We start from the raw sequence: 18,224 nt of genomic DNA on the forward strand, positions 1-18,224 counted from the left end.
TCCTGTATTGTACAGCAGGCGAACGATATCATTGTCAAAGATTTTTAGGATATACCGTAATATCTTCCTAACACAGATCTCAAGTTAGCTCGATTATCCAATAATTATATATTGGGTAGGATGTTTTCAATTCAGAACAAACGATACCGCTCGTCTTTGCAGTGCGGGGGTGCCGCGAGATACGATAATTGCCTCCGAGTCCAATATCAGAAAATGTTTATTAACGTTTAAACTAAATCCTCGAAAATTTTAATTTTACACACTGCCAAAGCAGACTCTGTCTACTCCTGTAAGATAGCAATAATTGTTATTGACAATAACACGTTCTTTCTTCGTTAGAAACCGTACTGTAAGTTTTAACCGTATCCATGCAAGTGACTGTGGAGCACTCGATGCGAATCGGCGAAACTATACCTCGTATCGTTTCGATTAACAAGTATGGGATACACACAAACATATAAATACTGACAAAACTTAGTTCTGCCCTCCGCAGTACGATTCGGCTCACTTAATTAATATCCTAATTTTATGGATCTTCAATGGGAACTACCTCTTAAAATTAACATAAATCTTAACTTACTTTATAAATGTTTCTTTATAAGTGTTCATAAATTGAGTTCTATTTCTTACGCGTACGTTTGAAGCTCTCGCATTGGAGAACATCTATTTGGTGAATTTATCTGAAAATGGTTTTTCTAAAATCGAAGGCCTACATATCTGTTATGTGCATAATGGTCTAAATTATTATTAAGTTTATATTTCCATCGATTTGATGGCGAGTAGCATAGTACTCGGTAATTGTCACCGCTGTTATTGTCCCAAAATTCCACTCCAAGAACTTTGTAGCAAATAGCAAACTCTAATTTGCAGTCTTTTATCAGCGTGGTAGGCAACGCTATCTCGAAAGAGAAAGTGTCCGTGAATCCTGCGTGCGATCCTTCGATGTAGTGACCAACTACATCACGATACGAGGACCAACCGTCGATGGTGAAGCGAACTGTGACCTTTTTCTGGAACGCTAAATTTCGGATTTTCACCGTTCCATACACGCCGAAGTCCCGTAGAACTATCGTTTCTAGAGAAACATTCAATTCGTTTAGTCTCTCATTGAAGTCTTGCCTTTTCATCGGCTGGGTGAAATTCAGAAGTCTCCCTTCCTCTTCCACGAAGGAAGACCATCTTCGCGATGGTAACCTTCCTTTTGGCGCAGGTGCCGGTAAATAGACCACAGAAACGAGAGAAAGGCCGAGTGAATCCGCAAAATGAACTCTTCTGTCTTTCTTCAAAAGATCTGAATCACTCTTGCTGCAGGAACTGTTTAGGTTAGCGACACAAGATTTCAAAGATTGTGTAGGAGGCATATTTTTTCGCAGTCGCAGATCTTCTCCTCTGTATAAACCACCAGACTTCTACACATGGGGCAGCTACTTCACTCGAAGCAAATGTGTATGGTGCAAAAAAGCGTTTGTTCGCACAGACCAGCAAAAACAAGCAAAAGGGAAGCGTTCGCGACCCTATATCTTGTTCCAGCTTGCATATGCTTATGAAAAATTTCCTTGTAGCCTTGTTTATGTAAAAGGTACTATGCACGAATGCATGTGAATCTTCGCACGTGAACATATGTCAAACCACTCAAGATGTGGCCAATCACTACACTCTTTCGTTCAAGCCGCGCACGTGAATTTACGTAAGGCAACAAATAGTACCACGTGATATTATGACCGGTGAGGGTTTTTGGGGTTTTGATGTGGAAATTTGTCACGCTTTTGGCGTCAATATACACGTTGGCTGAGAAACGAAGAAAAGACATTTTTGCTTGGACTATTTCGATAAGCAACGTTGTCGGGGAAAGGGCTTTTGATGGATTATGTTAATGCCTTGCCTCTTAGAATGAGAATATGGGAGACATTTCGTGAAAACGCTTTTAATATATGCCAACTGTAGTAGTTGCGTGTGCACGCGTTCTCTTTCAAACTTTTCCAGTTTCCGTTGAACTAAACTCGGTTAATCAGCGCTTTTCTATCAAATCTACCATCTTGATAAGAATAGTCTGATGAAATATTGCTCGATTTGCCAAGTTTCTCCCCGGGGTTTCTCCTCTAAATTTTCCATGCACGATCGATGACGTGACCTGACTGCTACGTCCACGTGGGTAGGTATAAAGTCCCGGCGGATGTTCAATTCGTCGTGCTGCCAGTGATCAGGGCGTTCAAAAGTTCAGCTCAATTTTCCAACAAAGTCTAGACATTTGTTATACAACGCACGTTGGTAACTACCCTGCGAGTAGTTTCCCTGCTATCAGAGGAAGCGAGTAGTGGTTTCTCTACCGCATCCAGTGAGAAACCACTGCTCGTAGGGTAGTTGGTCACATTCTGCTCGAAAAAAAGGCTATTCTGCTTGAGATTATGCTCCAAAAGTACTATTATGCTCGAATTATGCTTCTGTAAAAATCGATATTCCTGGGTTCAAAATACTCAAACATGATAAATAAGACATTATATCGCCCTTCCAGGGTTTAATAGGCTAACCCAACATTTTTTATAAAAGAGTCTGGGACAACAATGAACCATATCAGAAATGTCTTTGTCTATCCACTGTCACAGCTGCTAAGATTACTAACTTGAACACTAGATTAGGTTAGTAGATCAACACTTCATCGGCCATTATACTGTGCCAGCTCCCTCTCAGACTCGTTCCCAGGCCCCAGAATAAAACTTTTCAGTATTCAGTGCAGCACTTTGTCATTGCTTGAGCAAAATTATGAGGATGACTAAAACTACTTACCCCAAAAATTCCGGGTTGTTTTTTTTTTTGAGAATTATAGACACCGAAAAGAACTTAGAAAATCTCGAGAATTTTAGACAATGAGTAAACTTCAGGCCCGTAGCAAGGCTAAAACAACTGAGGGGGCTTAGCAAAATGGTGAAACAAAAAACAACCCAACCCCCCCCCCCCCCCGTCACTCAAAAGCAGACAGATCTGGGAGTTTGAGATGCAACAAGAACATAAAAAACCCGGTAGATTTAGTAAGTAAAACAATAACTTTGCACCCGCATCACACTCTTAGGTACATGTTTTTGTCTTTTCTTTAACGTCGCTACTACGTGAAGTTTCCTAATTTCACGTTTGAAGGAGGACGTAAACAAACGGCGACAAATTTTTCTTTGTCTTTTTAAATTTGGAATCGGGCAGTAAGAATCCGACTGCAGGAGAATTTTTTTTTTTCTGGTCTTGAGGACATATTTGTGTGGCTTTTTTGTGTGACAACGCGGGAACACTAAATTGTTATAAACTAAGGACATTTGTATTGCTTAAAATGAGCGGATGTCTTAGCAAACAAGTAGTTTATTTCGACAGCTTTCACGGCTTCAGATTGGTTGATTTCAATCCATTTTGATTCTTATTTCCGATTCACAAGATAGGAGTGCCTGTTAGCGAAGGAAACTGACAGGTAGTAAACAGGCTAATAAAGGTTGTGAAAAGGCACTTGCAGCGTCAGAATTCCACATTAATTTGTTTTAATTATATATTTTTGGGCACATTGCTTTTTAACTTCCAAAAATTCTGCCCCTCCCCCCGCTACGGGCCTGAACTTTAGAGAAATGTTAGCTTCCACTAAGACTTTGACGTTTAGAAAGCATTTATTTTGTGTTACAGCTGACCAACTTGAGGGCTTGCCCTTCATTGCTAATCTGCCCGTCAGTATTTCGGCAGCTTGCGTGGTAGTCAATTTTGTTTTTAGTTGTTCAGTATGATTATCAGTTATTCTTTCTTGCTACATCTTCATTATGCTTTTGTTATACTATGAAAATGTATTTAAACTGTTCTAACAATTTTTGAAATAGAGAGCGTTTTTGGAGAAATTCCAAAATGATTCGGGAATTTTGTTTCCAAAACTGAGCGTATGGGAGCCGTTTACCTCATGTTTACAACATCCAGTGGCAAGTGAAATATAGGAAGAGGCAGGACATTGAAAGGTATACTCTTGCCAGACAAAGTCCATGTCGGCTATCACTTTTAACTGAACTGAAGTTGCGTTTGCATACCCGCGGTGAAAAAAGAAAAAAGCTTGACGATTTTGAGGGTGCGGCGTGAAAGTCGTATAACGAGTGGAACTCTCTCCGGTGATCTTTTGGGCGCGTTTCTTTTTTGGGACTACACTCGTCTGAACGTGCATATATATTCTTTTTTGGCTACTTGAGCCTGAAAAAGTTCGAAGTTCTTAAGTGCATTTTTTTTTTTGGCTACTTGAGCCTGAAAAAGTTCAAAGTTCTTATAGATGTTCTCAAGTTTCCTGTTACGGCATTTCAATAAATCTATGCGGACGTCGCCAAGACACCTATCAAAGGGCAACATGTGCGTGATAAGCGTGTGATAAATTTAGACTGTATAGATTGAAGTTTCACATGTATTATTTCATCCGTATTTACATTTTTCATTTTTAAAACGTTTGGTCAAAATAAAAAATGTTCTCAGCCAGGGTATGTTCTTAGTATGTTCTTAAATTTTGGTTAATCTCAACTTCAACGTTTTTATAAGAAAGGTTCCCAAAAAATTAATAAAAAAAAAATAAAAATAAATAAAAAAGTGTATTCCGGAATAGGAATACTCCGCACATTCGGTCGGTGTTCTTTGGAGAACTATTTTGTTTTGGAATGCGGGGAAAAGCACTTCTGTTCATTCCACTCCCGGAAGCAGAATAAACGGAATACGTTTAAGCGGGATATGTATGGAACGCCAACACTGTCATATGTCTTTCGATGTGTTTTATGTGCAGACGTCACGTCATTATGTGCAGTTCTTTTGCGTTTATATCGAGGCATTCTCCCTTTATGTGTGGTTTATACACAAATATATTACCTGCAAACTTCGTTATATGCACTCTACTTCCCATTATATCATGTGCTTTCTTTGATATATACGGTGCAAGTGTCAGTATGGCGGTGCAGTCAAAACTTCGTTATATGTGGTGCATTTTCTTGTTATTTGACCTTTAACGCAGTATTGATTACCGATAGAAAGATTATGAGCTGTGGATGTTCGCTATGGAGCAGACGTCACGTCATTATCTGCAGTTCTTTTGCGTTTATATCGAGGCATTCTCCTTTTATGTGTGGTGTATAAACAAATATATTACGTGCAAACTTCGTTATACGCACTCTACTTCCCATTATATCCTGTGTTTTCTTTGATACATACAGTGCAAGTGTCAGTATGTGCAGTCAAAACTTCGTTATACGCACTCTACTTTCCATTATATCCTGTGCTTTCTTTGATATATACAGTGCAAGTGTCAGTATGTGCAGTCAAAACTTCGTTATACGGTGTATGTTCGCTGTGCAGCAAACTTTATGATGATATAACCACAATGCGTCGCGAGAATCGTAGAACCCAAGCCTCCTCGTTACGCGTCGCCATTTTGATTCTGTGTTCTCGTGAAGAAGCCAGGTTTCCACCATGGCCAGTTCTATGTCATCCGTGTTGAAGAAAGTGAATCTTGGAGATTTGGCAGAGAAATTTTGGCGGGAAAAAATAACACCCGATCTTGTTTGTAAGCTGTCAGTACAAGAGCTGGAAAGCCTGGGAGTAACCTCTCGAAGGGATATCATGGCTCTACGAATCGAGTGTGCAACGTTTGGAGAAGAGGCACTGAGAAAGGTCCAAGCAAATTGTGGAGCACCATCATTCCCGAGCTCCATTCCTAAGTGTGTGCTTGAGAATCTGTTAGGGGAAGGTTTCTATGGCGCGTTTTTAGTGTCAAAATTCAAACTATCAATTCAAACATTCGATCCTGCAATTCAAACATTTTATCCTTCAATTCAAATGTGCAATTGTTCGGTTCAAACTTTCGATCCTTCAATACAAACATTCAATCCTTCAATGCAAATATGGAATGGGTCGATTCAAACATTCCATCATTCAATCCAAATATGGAATTGTTTGTTTCAAACATTCGATTCTTCAATCCAAGCACCCTTTTCTTCAATCCAGAAATGCCATTCTTCAAGTTAAACATGCATTCCTTGTATTGCCTGGCCTGTCATTCAGTTCAACCATGCATTTCGTCAATTCAAACATGCCATTTTTCAATTCAAACATTTGATCATTCAATCCAAACGTGCATTCCTTCAATGAAAGAGGGGGGTGAATAGGTCTACGGATCGGCGGATTTGGTAAATATTTTAGCCCGGATTCTGGATTCAGAGCAAAATTTTAACGGATCTGCGGATCCTATGATCACAGCGGATCGCGGTTTTATCCAGTTTTGGGGCCCGGATTTTGGATTCTGGTTGTTAGGAAGTTCATGTTTGCTCTTTTTTCTCGTATCTGCAAGATTTTGTTTCGATACAGACGTTTGGTACATAAATATTTCGTTGATAGTCATCCTCAATGCTAAAACACAATATCACGCAAGGCAACTCCAACAACTGAAGTCGCTTTGTATTTAGCGTATCATCTAACGCGGCAAACAATTTGCGAATTCGGATTTAGTTGATTTTTTGAGCGGATCGACGGATTCAGCCATTAATTTTAGCCGATCGGCGGATTTACATACTCCTATTCACCCCCCTCATGAAATCCTGAAACTCAAACACTACACCTTGAATTCCGCGTTCAATTTCAATAGAAAATGCTGAAATCCTGCTGTTGAAACATTCTGCACTTTAATTTTAAGATATGAAATCCAGATTATAAATTCAAACTAACATAGTCTCACAATGTAGTTGTGCAGTGGCTCGATTCAAACATTCACTTCGGCGATTCAAACATTCACCTCAGCAGTCCAAACTTTCAGTTCCTCTGCAGTAGTCTGGAACCGAGGGGACTCTGTAAAACGAGGATACGGACGGGCGGATGGCGGACGGCGGACGGCGGATGGGGCTTTTTAAAAAAAAAAGAAGAAGAAGAAGATAAAAGGATGTTGATACGGTTAAATTTATTGGTTAATTGTCACCTTCTAAGAAATGCTAGCTTTGGCTATTTTTTTTTTTATTTTTTTGTTTTTTTATTTTATGGTGTGTCGTACTAATGTACGGAGTTTCACTGCAAACTCAGACTGATTTGGTTGAAAAACGAGAAGAAACATTCCGTAGCGTTTTCGCTGTTTGACTTACAATGAGATAAAAAAAATTAATTCAAACTAAAAAAAAGATAAAAAATAAAATAAAATAAAAAAATAGCCAATTGAAAGCTAGCATTTCTTAGAAGGTGACAATTAACCAATAAATTTAACCGTATCAACATCCTTTCTTGTTCTTCTTCTTCTTCTTCTTCTTTTTTTTTAAAAAGCTCCATCTGCCGTCAGCCATCCGCCCGTCCGTATCCTCGTCTTACAGAGTCCCCTCGGTTTCAGACTACTGCAGAGGAACTGAAAGTTTGGACTGCTGAGCTGAATGTTTGAATCGCCGAAGTGAATGTTTGAATCGAGCCACTGCACAACTATATTGTGAGACTATGTTAGTTTGAATTTATAATCTGGATTTCATATCTTAAAATTAAAGTGCAGAATGTTTCAACAGCAGGATTCCAGCATTTTCTATCGAAATTGAACGCGGAATTTATGGTGTAGTGTTTGAGTTTCAGGATTTCATTGAAGAAATGCACGTTTGGATTGAATGATAAAATGTTTGAATTGAAAAATAGCATGTTTGAATTGACGAAATGCAAGCTTGAACTGAATGATAGGCCAGGCAATACAAGGAATGCATGTTTAACTTGAAGAATGGCATTTCTGGATTGAAGAAAAGGGTGCTTGGATTGAAGAATCGAATGTTTGAAACAAACAATTCCATATTTGGATTGAATGATGGAATGTTTGAATCGACCCATTCCATATTTGCATTGAAGGATTGAATGTTTGTATTGAAGGATCGAAAGTTTGAACCGAACAATTGCACATTTGAATTGAAGGATAAAATGTTTGAATTGCAGGATCGAATGTTTGAATTGATAGTTTGAATTTTGACACTAAAAACGCGCCATAGAAACCTTCCCCTAACAGATTCTCAAGCACACACTTAGGAATGGAGCTCGGGAATGATGGTGCTCCACAATTTGCTTGGACCTTTCTCAGTGCCTCTTCTCCAAACGTTGCACACTCGATTCGTAGAGCCATGATATCCCTTCGAGAGGTTACTCCCAGGCTTTCCAGCTCTTGTACTGACAGCTTACAAACAAGATCGGGTGTTATTTTTTCCCGCCAAAATTTCTCTGCCAAATCTCCAAGATTCACTTTCTTCAACACGGATGACATAGAACTGGCCATGGTGGAAACCTGGCTTCTTCACGAGAACACAGAATCAAAATGGCGACGCGTAACGAGGAGGCTTGGGTTCTACGATTCTCGCGACGCATTGTGGTTATATCATCATAAAGTTTGCTGCACAGCGAACATACACCGTATAACGAAGTTTTGACTGCACATACTGACACTTGCACCGTATATATCAAAGAAAGCACATGATATAATGGGAAGTAGAGTGCATATAACGAAGTTTGCAGGTAATATATTTGTGTATAAACCACACATAAAGGGAGAATGCCTCGATATAAACGCAAAAGAACTGCACATAATGACGTGACGTCTGCACATAAAACACATCGAAAGACATATGACAGTGTTGGCGTTCCATAGATATGCATTCTTTTGCGGAAGGTGTTGGCGGGAAAATCATGTTATCGCCTGCTATTATTACCGCGCACTTGAGACAAAACGTTCTTTGCATTCAGGGTGCTTTCAATCCGGCCAAACGTTCCATTCTGAAGTACGGAAAAATTAAGATGAATGGACCAGGAAACCAAAAACAAACGCGTTCCATTCACGAGTTTTGTTTCAACTGAAATAATGTAATAATTTTACGTCAGAAAAACTTGGAAGTTGGATCCGAATAGGAATGGTCGAGTGCCGAATTTTCCCGAATGTTAGGACAACTATTCGGGGTGAGGAATCGAATGGAACAGAAAAGTTCTCGAGTAAAATTTCGGAAATTTGAGTACAACTCGCGAGGTTGTCACCTGGCTTGTTGTACGGTCAGTTTGGATGTTTGGACTCCTGGGATGATCTATTGGACCCCTTTGCAGAATTTATTAAGTGAGATGATTTCTGTCACTTGGCAGATGTGAACATGGGCATGGCGCATGGTATAAGGTCGATATAAGATAATCACATCACACAATTAAACGAAAACCAATTAAGAAAAGATAATTAAAAAAAAAATCCCAGGAAAGACCATATTTAATGAGAACAAAAAATAAAAATCAATAATTCAACAACTTTTCATAGCTTTAATTAAGAAGAAAATTGGAAGAGGAGAGAGTCCCTGGGGATGAGGCTGCTCTTGAAGCTGGTATAGCTCTTTTACGTTGTTAACTTAGCTGACTGGGGCTTTAATGGTGCTGAAAAATGGTAGCCTAAAACATTTTTTAGCTGTCTTGGATGACTAGATGACCAATAATTTCGAGCATTGTAATAGTGTTTGACTCTATTTTATCCTTTTAAGCTATTGTCATTGTCAAGCCAATTACCAATTTATTTTGAAATTTAAAATTCCCACCAGTGTAAAGCCCAACAAAAACAAGCCTGGCCAGAAATGAGCTGCAAAAAAAAAAAAAAAACAAAAAAACAAAACAAAACAAAAAAAAAAAACAAATCCTTTGAATGGACATAAACCCATACAGGGCTTATATTTAAAATTTATGGTACTGCAATGAAAACCAAACAAACAAAAAGGCTGTACAAAGTGTTGAAACCACTGTACTATTTACACCCATGTTATGAAAAGCAACCCCTAAGTGCAAAAAAAAAAAAAACCAAAACCAAAACAAAAACAAAAAACTAGTGTCATTTTTTGCAGACTGAGGTAGAATAGCTTGACAGAACTTAAACTTTATAACAGAGCAACAGATCCATTGCTGAGAAGAGGTGCTATGGCTCTGTATCTCATGATATGTTGTGCTCCACTCTCCAGATCAATAGGATCTTCCCTGATAAAAGAAACAAATGAAACAATAATTGATTGCAAGTTACCAAAACAAGTTTGTTACATTTTACAATACCCACTACTGGAACTCATTAACATGTTGTAAACATAGATAAAAATGAAGGGGTCACTAGGGCAAGGGTTTATTAAGTCAGGCGTGATTATTTGCCTTTCAGGTCCTCATCTTCAAATTAACTCTACTTTGTCTTTGGCATATATCCAAATTGTCATCAAAGAAACAAAGTTCCACATTTATATTTTGGCCTGAGGGCTTAAATTTAACAGATAATTTCATATATGATGTTTTCCCACTACGTGAAGCAACTCAAGTGAAGCAAGAATTCTTTTGTTCTCTCTTTATCCCCCCACCCTAACAAAAGACAGTAATCAATCAAGTGGCAGATATTCTTTTAAATCAGCAAAGTCATAAGCTAAATTGTGAAATGTTTCTTACATTTTGACCTGTTTGAATACCAAATTTAGGCCACTGGAGAATTGTAAATCATCCATTATGCCATTTTTCTAGTGAACCCTCCAATCATACATACATATATTACATAAATACATGTAGTACATACTCAGGGTCTATCATAACTTGTTCCTGATTTTCCAGAACCTTAAGGAACACATATTTGTCCATGTTTGGCCTAGGAACTGAAAATAAAAATAAAAAGTAATCATGAGGAAATTTGCTATAAGGGAACTCATTATCCATTGCAGAATAAGTGGCTGACAAAACTAAAAGAGGAATTGGTTAAAGAGACATGTTACCTGCTTTCTTCCTGTCGATATTCTGCATGTTTGCTGGCATGTGCTGTAAAGCTAAGGACTTGAAGAGACCCTCCATACTATCAGCATATCTAGCAAGAAAACAAGAGAGCTTCTTAGCTATGTAGCAAGTTAAACAGTTGCAAATAGGGCCCGAGAAAATTTAACAAAATAGGAAGAGTTTGATTAAGTAAATAAAAAAGATTCTGTAATAAACACTTGAGAGAACACCAGTGTTCTATCAAGGCCAAAATAGATGGCGTGATGAAAAAAAAATTGACTAAGATGGATGAATAAAGCTTATTATTAGTTACATGAAATTTAATTTGTCTAAAAATCAAGGAGTACTGAGGATAACTTCAGTGCACTCTACCAAAGGACACATTCAAACTCATGCCAGATGTCAGAGATTTTACTCACTCTTTAGCATACTGTAGTTCCTCTGGAGATAACCTTGAAGGCTCATTTTCATCTCTTGTTGCTTCTTGTTCAAGTACATGGACAACATGCTTCTCAATCTAAAAGGTGACAACAATGGTCAGTAAACACACAACTGAACCTTTTCTTTTCCAGGCCCAAAACATTAATATATTGTTGTGTTTACTGTTAGGCATGTAGCACTGTTCAAAATGTGTCTGAGACCCACTTGATATGTTTGAAACACATTAGTTTGTTTCAATTATTGTTTTTAGAAATTACCTAACTTGGAGGATCACAATCAATCAATCAATCAATCAATCAATCAATCAATCAATCAATCAATCAATCAATCAATCAATCAATCAATCAATCAATCAATCAATTAATCAAATCGATGAATCAATCAATCAATCAATCAATCAATCAACCAACCAACCACCCCTAACCAACCAACCAAACAACCAACCAATCTCAATCAGTCAGTCACTCAATCAATCAATTAGCTATCTATCACTTGTCAAGACACTGTAGAATCTCGATAACTTGCACTGTCAAGGATTTGAACTTAATGACCTTCCTGAATAATTACATGTAAACTATATCACACAGATTATCAGGTATCCATGACACTAGCCTGACAAACCCTAAAACTCTTTTGAGCTAAAAATGGTTTGAGTTCTTGGGGGTTCTGTTCAATTGCTTTGATGATTAAAGCAGAAGAAACTGCTTTATATTGCATTTATTTTAGCACAAGGTTGACCTGAAAGAGCATATTATTTTATTTTTGTTGTTGGGAATATACAGTCAGGGTTAATATTCCTAGGGAATAACTTAATTAGCCCCAGGACTCCACGCCATTTCCGGCTTGTCATTGACTGACCCGTCAGTGCAATATGATAATTTTTTTTCGCTCGTTCGTTTGCTCAAGTTGTTTTGTTCACCCTCCCTCCCCCCCCTTGGGGTCTCCTCGAGCCCCTGGGGCCTCTCGTTTTAAATAAAGATGCCCAAACAGATTCTCTGTCTCGTTTGTCTGTGTGTTGCAAGAGGGGTGTGGCAGGGGATAATTAACGAACCTTTTCTATTCTTGTTCGCGTGTAGCTGCTAAGTATATATCGTATTCTGTCAATCTGTGTAACAGAAAAAAATCAAAAGATGTATGTTATAATACTGATTGCTTTGTTAATATAAAATAATGTTCAGCAAGTCACATTATCCCAAACGTTGTTGGAATATATACCAACAATTCTGCTTCATCAAATTCGCAAATCATACAGTATTCTCAAAAAGAACTGATAGTGCGATAACTTAAGGTCTTATAGTACCTCTAATTTATGTAATGAAGCTACAACATCTCCTTGTTTGACTTTTTTCAGATTTCCTTCCTGCAATCATAAGTAATAAAGTATTTTTATATAATTTGTCAAATTTGCTAAGATGGTAGCAGGTAATGAAACAGAAAAAAAATTGCAAAGATCTCAAATAAATAATTTAAGACTGGTACTAAAGTGATAATCAGTGAAAACCTGCAAAAGATCTACAGGATCTTTCAAGCATCTTTAGCGGGATCTTTGACCTTGGATCTCTTTAGAAATGGGCACAGATAAAAAAAATGCTTGTGGCAACCCTGCAATAATCTGGAGTAACAATACTCCTGGTTATTCAAATAATTCTACAGAAACCAAGTTATTAGCCTCAACTGTACAAGTCACCTTGGTGCCAAGTGTGACTTTACTGTTACTGGGTTGATCACTGTAAAGAAGTAAGTAAATGTATTATTTTTGGAGACTTGTGTGGAATATAATGTAAGGATCCCATTGTTAGGGATTGAATTTTTAATTCTGAACTTGCCATTTCTTTAATCTGATCCAACATGCACTCAACAAGATCTGCTTTGCTCTCTAACAGTTCAGGAGCAAATTTTTCATTCATCCAGGCCTATAAAAAATAACCAAGAAAACAGGGTTTTAAAATTATTTCACAAAATTAATAAATTATATTTTGCCTTGCGTCTGTACTCTGATAACGCACAGATGACATCAAAATGTGGTAAGAACAAAGAAGTACGGTACAAGCCACAGGCGAGTAACGTGACTAATGTTCTTGCCATGATTTGATGTCCTCTGTGGGTTATCAGAGTACAGACCCATGGCAAAATAGAATCTATTTGTTTTATTCACTAACCAAGACATTTAAACAGATTTCGTGAGCGAGCATCATGTTGACTGAGTTGAGTCATCTAAATTAGAGTATAAATCATCCAAAAAAATTTCACTTACAAATTACCGGTATATTTTCAAAACTTACCTTTACTCCAGAAGGAATTTCTCACCCCAAAATATTACAACATGTCAGTCGCTTCACTGCGATTTGTAATCAATACTATTGCTATTATTGGGTTCCTATAGGCAACATATTTGGACAAAAATTTCCTTCCTTTTCACATCACAACAAAGTTCTTGCTTTTATAACCTTGTTGAGGTCACCTGCAATGGTCTTTGTCCAATTTTTCTTCGGGCAGTTTTGCGTTCCTGTGAAAATTTGCCTATGTTTGTCCACTAATGGCCAAAACAGTTTGGAAAACTTTGTTGACCAGTCACTCTGGCTGGACTCTAGACTTTGATCATGTGCGACGATCACACCACTCGATGATGTTATTTGTGCGCCTATACTCTAGTCTGTAATCACAAACTTCGCTACAACAATCAAAACAAGAGTTTTACAATGTTCATGGTATAAATAAGCCAATTTCAACCTCTTTTACTGATCTTATATCTACCCGTTTTTACATTCAAATCTTTCCAATCTTCAAATTTACTCAAAATTTCAGTTTCTTGAGCATCTGTTCATTTTCTCAGTTGCAGGCCTAATCTGCTTTAAACGATGTAAGAAACTCTGGAGGATTATTAAAGTAGCTTTACTAGCCCCCGTTAGACTGATCCAGACTAATCATGAGGGGAAAACTCCGGGGGGGGGGGGGGGGGTACTTCCTTATAAGAGGCTAATGGGGATGTGCCGCTGGACGGGGTCGCATTTTCACGACTGGATTGACTAGAATGGGTTTGCATTTTCAATAGAGTTACTGGAACTGGCACATTTTCGGATTTATGGGGTAAGAAAATTCTATTAAGTAGGGATTCAAAATGGTCTCGGTTAAAAAGTTCAGAAAGTTGTTGTTTATTAAATGTAACAATCACCTTGCATTACATTCCGTTCTTGAAAGTAGATGCATAAATAGTTGGGATCGCGAAAATTACATTTTCCCAAAAAGTGACTAAGATGGGGTCTATAACTGGCCACAAAATAGACTACAATGGGGCAGGGGCTCTGAGAGGCCAGTGGCACATACCCAGTAAAACTGAACCCAAGTACCCCCCCCCCCCCGGGGGGGAAAACTTTCTGTGATTCTGTTCTTTGCATCAGTTTTCCCAGAAAATTTTGTAAAAAATTATATCTAGTATTCTTAGGGGTCGAATGGTCAATCAATAACCTCTATCAAACCAAAACATACATAAGTTATTAAAGTTTAAGCTTATTTAATGAAACATAGCAGCAAAACATAGCTTACTTCTTCAAGTTGAGCAAGAACCTCTGCCGCAGTAACCTCGATTTCTTCATCGCTGTCTCCACCCCCGGTTGCTTCTCCGCTCAATACAAACTCGTCTCCTTCACTGTGAGCCATACTTAGTCATCTAACGTAGTATCAAAGCTATTTTTTACCGTTAAAAACCATTTAACACTTCACTTTGATTTAAAAATACTGAGAACGATCGACAACGAACAAATCGCCATGTTGAAAGCAAATTTGGCGCGAACTGTTTTGGTTCCCAGACTCTCTGCGTCACTTTTGACCGAGTTTTTCATACCCAGTAAAGCAACATGGCGGCAATAATGCCGGAATGTCGACGATGGCAGATAAAACTGGTCAAAACCTTTACGTTTGACGGTCGCATAATCCTTTCTAAGCGAAGAATTTGATTATTCGATTCCTGTTAATTACGATTAGGACGTCATGTTACAAATTTGACCAGGAGATCTTCAGAAAGAATTAGTTGCAAGTTAATCTGGAGTTTGGTGCTGGTCATCCTTTCGAACTTTGGCCGCGTGATCATCATCTGCCTAAGCTATATATATATATATTTCTGTTTGATCCACTTCTTCGGGTTTAACGATGGAAGGAGTGAAGAAAGTTTATAAAGAGGTTCCAAAATCGCCCCGTGATGACCGGTTATACCGAGGGTTGGAACTGCAAAACAACATGAAAGTGCTGGTGATAAGTGACCCCAGTACTGATAAGGCAGCAGCCGCAATGGATGTGCACATTGGTGAGATAATAGTTGTGAAGATTCAAATATTTGGTTTTATTGACTGAGATTATAAAACCGAATATTCGTCTCTACTCCCCCTGACTGACATCCTTATCAATAAGATTTGAATAACCCCTTAGATTCAGTTCCTTTTATGCACCCATATACGTAACCCATATATGTGCCATACACGTAGTTGAATCTTTCAAGGATTTTGGTTTATTTACGATTAGTCGATTAACATACACATGCACGGGAGTCCGGTTGTTTTGCTACAAAGTTGTTTCAGTACAAGTCGTTTCGCTGCAAATAAAAATCGATTCGATACAAACTGAAGTTGTCTCGCTACAGAATTAAACTGGAGAAAAGTTCAGACTAAGTGTTTTAGTTTTCGTGTGTGATATGTTGGGTGATTTGTTGTTTTCTATTCAACAAATTAGTTAAATCTTGTAGCAAATCTTGTAGCTTGTAGCAAATCGACTTTACATGTGTAGTGAAACGTCTTTGACTTGCAGAGAAACGACTTATATTGAAACGCCGTTGTAGCGAAACGACCATGAACCCATGCATGTTAAGTGCCAACCAGTGTATCACCTTGTATATTAACTTTTTGGGAGGCAATAGCCTAATGGGGTGATCTTTAACCTTTAATCTTTTAATTTTAGTAAAGACTGTCTTTATCCCAATCCTCAGGTTCCAATTCATGTGTTATTATTGTTGTGTGGTTTTGATCAGTGTATATATCACAGGGTTTGAAATTAGTACTCACCAACTCGCCAATGCGAGTGTCAAGCCCGTTGGGCGAGTGAAAATCACAGGTTACTCGCCCAGTTTGGAGGGTAGAATTTTCATCTTCAGGAAAATAAAACTGTAACTGAATGTTTTTGATAATCTAAGCGAAATCTAATCTAAACGTTAGTACTTTTTCACATTCTAAAAGCTTTAGAAACCTGCACATACACGCAAAGTTTCTGCTTCATAAATAAGAAATGGCTTCTGTTCAAGTAATAATAAAAGTAATAATGAAGTACCTACTACTGTAGTACTCATGATACCACTGGTCATAAACAAACCATGCAGCTGAGAACAAAATCTGATAGGGATCAATCTCGTACCCAGAGTCCTCAGGCTCTTAGGCCAGCGGTTGGTCGCCAGGAGAGGCTTTGGAGAATTTGAAAAAAAAATTAATATTTTTGATTGGTTGCCCGTAACAGCTTGCATTGTTCTAATGCAGAAATCCTGCAGTAATAAAATTCCAGTACCCTAGAGGCCACGCATTGGTTAATTTTTGGGTGTCCTTATATCAGGACTGTCCATTATAAATATTATTATTATCTTTGCCTCTAGCACATTGATCTGCAGTAGCAGAGGTACAAATGTATTTTGTTCACGTTTTGGTAACACCCACTCTGTCAGATTGTAAATATCTTTTAAAGGATTCTTATGAGCATTATTATTAAGTTAACATTAATTAAAAATGTCAAGAAAATTCACCTTGGGTGATCATGTCCTTGATTCTAATTACCTCTGCAGGGTACAAGGAGATATTTGATTCTGATCACTGTTAGGGCATAAAGGATTAAAGTGTTTTCATTCAATAGGAAGTCAGTTGTCAGAGATATTGTTTATATATTGTTTAAATGCAAAGATTATGCTATAGGTTAAACTTTGATTGTGAAAAAAAAATCCTCTATAACGACGTTTCCAGCAGTTACATAGCATAATTTTGGCTTATAATTTTAATCTGTTCATGAATGTTCTTGGTGTTTTCTAAACTAGGTAACTTGAAGGATCCAGTTGAACTGCCTGGCCTTGCACATTTTTGTGAACACATGTTGTTTCTAGGTACTGAAAAGGTAAGAATTAATTTAAGTGAAGGGTTAGGTTAGTAACAAGATAGATGTAAACTGTGTACTCTTTGGTGGTTCCTGGAGGCCTTGAGTATGGTGACCTTCCCTCTTTCTGTAATTATCAGGTTCCCTTGGGATGAAACCACATTTATTTATAATTTATGCATGTATAATTTATAATTTATTATAATTGAATTTATTTAATTTATAATTAATTTATAATGTATAATATATGTGTTTATTAATTTTAGACAAAGAGTACAGCATCTGTGGCCCTATGATAGTCCGTAACAGTTTTTGTGAGAAATTGCGTATCTGTATTTATTTAATACCAATCATGTATATATATATTGGTATTTTTGAATTATTAATCATCATAATTTTATGGTTTCTCTTTTTGGGTTTGCAGTATCCATTAGAGAATTCATATACACAGGTAGGGATTAAACATCATGTGAAAGAAATTTGGATCATCTTTTTTTCTTTGCATTTAATTAAAGGTTTTAATTCCTAATTTAAATAATTTTTAATTCAACACGGGTAGGGTTAAACACACAAAATAGTTTTATGTGAAAGAAATTTGAATCATAGTTTTTTTCTCTACAAATATTTAAAAGTTTGGTTTTAAAATTTGTAATTTGAGATTTACATTTGCCATCTTCTAACGTGGAAGGGATATCACGTCTATTGGATAATTAATTAATGAATCCTGATAGTGTTTTGTTTGCTAGTCAAGGTTGATTTTTGAACAATAAATTATTATTAATTGAAGGGCTCTGGCATATCCAACCTATAGTACTCTTTATGAAAATAAATATATGAAACATATATTTTGAACTGCAGATGAAAGATCAAATAGAAGAAAGATCCTCACAGTTAGTAAGCAACTTAAGCAGTTGCAA

At 37.4% G+C, this 18,224-nt stretch overlaps 4 protein-coding genes across 6 annotated transcripts in view; 1 reads left to right on the forward strand and 3 right to left on the reverse strand.

Moving 5' to 3' along the window:
- Positions 1 to 18,224, reverse strand: part of LOC146465725 (solute carrier organic anion transporter family member 4A1-like) — a 291,465-nt gene that overhangs the window by 188,607 nt on the left and 84,634 nt on the right. The gene's annotated exons all lie outside the window — the stretch shown is intronic.
- LOC146465739 (protein phosphatase 1 regulatory subunit 3B-like) lies at positions 200 to 1,600 on the reverse strand. Its single transcript, XM_085128254.1, has one exon. It carries the CDS (start codon positions 1,359 to 1,361, stop codon positions 696 to 698), a length of 666 nt encoding a protein of 221 aa, XP_084984380.1. The 5' UTR covers positions 1,362 to 1,600; the 3' UTR covers positions 200 to 695.
- On the reverse strand, positions 9,220 to 14,989 carry LOC146465740 (DNA replication complex GINS protein SLD5-like). 2 transcript variants are annotated; one of them, XM_085128252.1, is made up of 8 exons: positions 14,734 to 14,989; positions 13,017 to 13,103; positions 12,491 to 12,550; positions 12,242 to 12,295; positions 11,169 to 11,266; positions 10,752 to 10,840; positions 10,559 to 10,634; positions 9,220 to 9,984 (listed from the first exon to the last, which is right to left on the reverse strand). In XM_085128252.1, exons 1-8 carry the CDS (start codon positions 14,845 to 14,847, stop codon positions 9,888 to 9,890), a joined length of 675 nt encoding a protein of 224 aa, XP_084984378.1. In that variant the 5' UTR covers positions 14,848 to 14,989; the 3' UTR covers positions 9,220 to 9,887. The 2 variants fall into 2 exon arrangements, with proteins under 2 accessions (XP_084984378.1, XP_084984379.1); XM_085128253.1 differs by having other exon boundaries at positions 12,491 to 12,546; positions 13,013 to 13,103; positions 14,734 to 14,986.
- LOC146465741 (insulin-degrading enzyme-like) overlaps positions 15,054 to 18,224 on the forward strand; it is a 35,458-nt gene continuing 32,287 nt past the window's right edge. Inside the window, exons 1-3 of one of the 2 annotated variants that reach the window (XM_085128169.1) lie at positions 15,054 to 15,490; positions 17,252 to 17,328; positions 17,732 to 17,758. In XM_085128169.1, coding sequence (XP_084984295.1) covers positions 15,337 to 15,490; positions 17,252 to 17,328; positions 17,732 to 17,758 — 258 coding nt within the window. In that variant the 5' untranslated portion in view covers positions 15,054 to 15,336. The remainder of the gene's footprint in view (positions 15,491 to 17,251; positions 17,329 to 17,731; positions 17,759 to 18,224) is intronic. The other variant, XM_085128170.1, reaches the window with a different exon arrangement.

This window comes from Pavona decussata, unplaced genomic scaffold (genome assembly GCF_977016875.1).
Source record: "Pavona decussata unplaced genomic scaffold, jaPavDecu1.1 SCAFFOLD_155, whole genome shotgun sequence".
Classification (NCBI taxonomy): Eukaryota; Metazoa; Cnidaria; class Anthozoa; order Scleractinia; family Agariciidae; genus Pavona; species Pavona decussata.

What these genes read in the sequence shown, in the direction of transcription:
- LOC146465739 (XM_085128254.1), bottom strand. Translation starts at nt 1,361, where the DNA reads ATGCCTCCTACACAATCTTTGAAATCTTGTGTCGCTAACCTAAACAGT.
- LOC146465740 (XM_085128252.1), bottom strand. Translation starts at nt 14,847, where the DNA reads ATGGCTCACAGTGAAGGAGACGAGTTTGTATTGAGCGGAGAAGCAACC. An exon ending in TGGATCAGATTAAAGAAATG is followed by an intron (nt 12,551 to 13,016) that starts GCAAGTTCAGAA and finishes TTATGATTGCAG; the next exon opens with GAAGGAAATCTGAAAAAAGT. An exon ending in GAACTACAGTATGCTAAAGA is followed by an intron (nt 10,841 to 11,168) that starts GTGAGTAAAATC and finishes TTTTCTTGCTAG; the next exon opens with ATATGCTGATAGTATGGAGG.